Source organism: Teleopsis dalmanni, chromosome 2 (assembly GCF_002237135.1).
Source record: "Teleopsis dalmanni isolate 2A chromosome 2, ASM223713v2, whole genome shotgun sequence".
NCBI lineage: Eukaryota > Metazoa > Arthropoda > Insecta > Diptera > Diopsidae > Teleopsis > Teleopsis dalmanni.
In genome coordinates, this window is record NC_051847.1 from 85,026,094 (window position 1) to 85,030,688 (window position 4,595).

At 29.6% G+C, this 4,595-nt stretch overlaps 1 protein-coding gene across 1 annotated transcript; it reads left to right on the forward strand.

Moving 5' to 3' along the window:
* Positions 1–2,720: 2,720 nt before the first annotated feature.
* LOC119674959 (GPI ethanolamine phosphate transferase 1-like) lies at positions 2,721–4,592 on the forward strand (the record flags this gene model as incomplete). Its single annotated transcript, XM_038086115.1, has 3 exons — positions 2,721–2,960; positions 3,020–3,621; positions 3,676–4,592. Coding segments are annotated over exons 1-3 (1,698 nt in total), but the record flags the coding sequence as incomplete, so codon positions are not given.
* Positions 4,593–4,595: the final 3 nt, after the last annotated feature.

The window sequence follows — 4,595 nt, forward strand, 5'->3', positions numbered from 1 at the left end:
ATATGATATCAAAAGAATTCGTAGGCGCGGAAAGAAAAATATTCAATTTAATGAAAACTTGCTACGTTATGTTCAACACATATTTTTAAATCCATTTCAAGAGATATGCCATCTTTAGGATCTAAATCTTTCAGAATCAGAATAAGCCTTAAACACGTTGACATAATGCCCTAAACAATATTTAAGAAAAGAATAAGATTAATGATTAAGAAAACTGAAACTCCTTCTAAGCTATAATAAAAAATAATGCTGATGATAATAACATATTCGGACCACTTCTAAAACAATAAAGTCTAAAAAAATATATATCGAATATTTTATGCGGAATAAGAAAACGACCATTTAAAAGATTAGTAATTCTGCACCTGTTAATTAATCACTGCTGGAGCTCGCTAAAGTAAATCATTTATTTTTTCACAAATTTGTTAAAATTAGCAATAAAAGCAAAATATATATTTATTTAATGTGTATGAGATTAATAAATAAAGCTAAAATCGTTATTAAATTAAAGTTTAATTTTTATTCGTTTTGTTATATTCCTATTAATAATAGAGTTACTAAAATAAATGAATTTGTTCATAGTATCTAACAATCAATTCGACGATCAATAGACTCTTTAAAGGATAGTTCGGAAGTATTTGGTTAAACGTTATATTAAATCCAGTCATAGAAATAAGAGTTCATATATGTAATACAGTATATAATGAATATGTAAGAATTCACAAGATCATACCTATATACAATTTAAGTATTTTTATAAATACATCTTGTTAGAAACACGATTATTCGTCTGCCGACTATTATGAAGAATGTAGAATCGAAACTGCTTTTTTGGCTTATTCAGGAAGATTTATTCCTACAGTTCTAAAATTAGATAACTTTTTAATAATCATTTTCTTACATTTAACTTATTTTTCCGATCACCGATCAATTAAACAAAAAAGACGAAAAATACCTTACAGTCCATACAAAAGTGATTAATTAAATTATTGCAAAAAGTCTTAGAAATTAGAAATTGTACAATATAATTTAATTTAAAAATTTTATTTTTGTTTTTAAAAATATTTTTTTTTTATTATATTCTGGTGTTTTAATTCAATTTTAACGAAAAAAAACTATTTTTTAATAAGAAAGTTTTATATCTGTAGGTACTTACAACAAAACTTTTATTTTTAATTAATTAAAATTTGGCTGTATGACTCTTTTAAATATTGCGAAGTATCCATCGTCAGTAGCCTTTCTGGATCTAATACTTATACAAAAATATTCGTGAATAATTTTTGAGATTGAAAGCACCATGAGTTGAACTTCTACCCTACCAAATTTAAATGTCAGAGTCAGAGCTAATTCATACCCTTCTAGCTTGGAATTTGGTCAATTTTCTGTATAAGTTCATCACCTTTTTTTTTTGTTTGCGGTAGGTCAAAAGTCAAAGTGTGAGATTTGAACCCCCTAAAACCACCTCTTACGAATGAATGGAGAAGATTTCCACAGCTATGTGGAAACTTCATTTTGGCAATCAGGGGAGAGAAATTTGAGCGAGAGGCTTAATACTTAATTGTCTAGGTTTATCTAAGCCAGAAAACATGGGCGTGGTGCAGATAGATTGAGAGTAGGTGAAGGGGGTAGGATTGTGCAACCGGGTGAGGGACCGTCGGGGGAGTGTCAGGAAGTACTCGTCGATGAAAGTTATTGAACTTGCTATATGTACTTGCTATATTATATTGGAACGAAATGATAAACTAGCTATATAGTGTATTCCCATTGTCTTCATTAAAACAGACACTATTATTTGATTTAGGTCGCTAATAAAATTGACTAACCGTTAAGAATATATTAAAGAAAATTACACTAAAAATATCAAATGCAAAATTGCAAAATATATTTCCCAAAAGGGAAATGATGGAAATTTTGCAAAAACAAACAAGTCATCAAAGTAATGGTAAGAATTTATTGAAATATTTGTTATTTATAAATAAAGTATATACTTGATGAACAAATATATGTATATATATAATATCATAATACAATATCATTTATTATTTAACAAAAAATATTCACCCATTTTTTAATAGAAAGGTTTAAAATTTATTAGTTTTTAAAATCTTTCTATACTGTTGTTGTTTATTATTATTGTTTTTATCAGAGCTTGTAGTCATGAGTCATATTACACTATTTCATTAACTCGATAATACGCTCTCCGATTAAAGACAGTTAAAAATTATTTGTTCGGTTGTCACGCTATTCTGTATGGATTTTGCATAGAAAATGGAACAAAATTTTATACATTTATCGAGATATATACGAAAATGCATAAATACGAAAGATAAATACGAAAGCTTTATTTAATAAATGGTAATTAATAGAAATAATAGTTAATTTTGGTTTTTATATATTTCAACTAAAGATTTGATTCTTTGATTTCAACAATGAATAATTAACAACCGATTACTTTATCACACAAAAGGAATCTATACATTTTGCCTTATTTTTTAATTTTATAATAAATGATGAATAATAAAATTTTTCAGTTAACGTTTTCCATAAAGCCATAACTATTATAGTCCCTGGCGTTAAGCCATTGTATGTATTTCGTTATTTTAATGGAAAATATTTATATAGATCAAATTATCTTCATCTTCGTTAAAAAAATATTAAACGACAATTTAAAATCCACGATTACATTTTACAACACTGGTTTCTAATATTATTATTGAAGAGCAGCTGACAGTTTAGCGGACTAAACAAAACATCAATTTTTCTTTATCTGCAACAGAGGAAATGTGGATTTTTCATGCAATATGGGTACACGTTCTCTTACTAGGTTCAATTTTTGTTATTTATTTTCGATCACCTATCATAACAAATCTTGAGCCACAAAGTGCTATAAAATTAGATCCACCGTCGAATAGATTAGTGTTAATTGTGACTGATGGACTGCGAGCCGAATCCTTTTTTAGGTATTGACAGAACAAAAATAACAATTATTTTTGCTTAAATTTCTTTTTTTTTTTAACAGAAACAATTGTAGTGATATACCGCATATTTTAGAATTGATGTTGCAACATAATGGACAGGTAGGCATCTCTCACACTCGTGTACCAACGGAATCTAGACCAGGTCACATTGCACTCATTGCGGGGTTGTATGAAGATCCATCGGCTGTCACTAAAGGTTGGAAAGAAAATCCAATTGATTTTGATACAGTATTTCATCGAAGCGGGAAAACGTTTGCTTGGGGCGCAAACGATGTACTACACATATTTTCACGTTTAAACGGAACGGGTCAAAATTTGCTATTTGAAGCGTATGATCATAACTTAGATTTTTCTGGTCGTGACAAAACGTATGAGTTAGATGAATGGGTTTTCAAACGGGTGCATGCGTTTTTGCGAAACAAAGGTGAAGAACTACAACAAGAAAAGCAAGTAATATTCTTTTTGCATTTACTGGGACTTGATACCGCTGGCCATGTTCATAAACCTGGTTCTAGGTTATTTTTAGAAAATTTACAACATACTGAACTTGGTATTTGGAATATTTATAAAGAGTTTGAAACAGTTTTTACAGATGGTAAAACTACTTATTTACTTACATCTGATCATGGTATGACAAATTCAGGTATGCAAATGTTAAAACTAATTTTTTGCTATACGTAAAAGAATTTTTTTAAAGGTTCTCATGGTGCAGGTGACCCTTATGAAACAGATACACCATTTTTTGTTTGGGGTGCAGGAATCGACAGAAAAGGAAAATCGTCAACCAAATCGTTTCAAGCAGGCCTAAATCAGTCATTACCTTTGCATGAATTAGAGCAAGCTCAACTTACTCCAATAATGTCCAGTTTGCTGGGTTTGCCACCACCGACTAACAATTTTGGTACTTTGCCACAAGGATTTTTAAATGTTTCAGCTGAATATGAGGCACATGCTACACATGCAAATGCTTTGCAGCTAATAGAACAATTTAAGAAGTTATTATTAGAACATCAACGTGGATTATTTTCAAGATATCTGAATTCATATAAAGATTTAGATTTAGTCGGTATTGCTGCGTATGTAAGTAGCATCGAAATGCACTTTGAAGAACAAAATTTCCAAGAAGCTATTAATGCTAGTCAAGTGATAATGAAAAAGTCCATTGAAGGTGTAAACTATTACTTTAATTACTATCAAAATTCACTACTGCTGAGTACTACAGCAACTTTCCTTGGTTGGATCTTTTATCTGTTGCAAATTATTCGCACACCGAGTTGGCATATAAATGAAAGAATAACTTTAGACAAGTTTTGCAAGAAGTCTATTTTTCAGCTTCTCATTTTAAACAAACTTTTGTTGTTGTTTTTCATTTTGCAGCGAGTACCATTCGTTATTGCATTGTATCATGTGGTACCAGTGAATGTGTGGGGTTTAACGTATATTGAAAAAGGAAGTGGTTACAGTAGTAAAAAAATTCCTTTAAGAAAATTAGACATATTGCCGATTATCATTTGCACAGAACTATTAGTTGTTACATTTTTCCGTCCTCAAGCAATTGCTTTACTATTTTTGGTTTTTACATGCTTTAGCATGCGGAGAGAAAATATCAAAGATAAT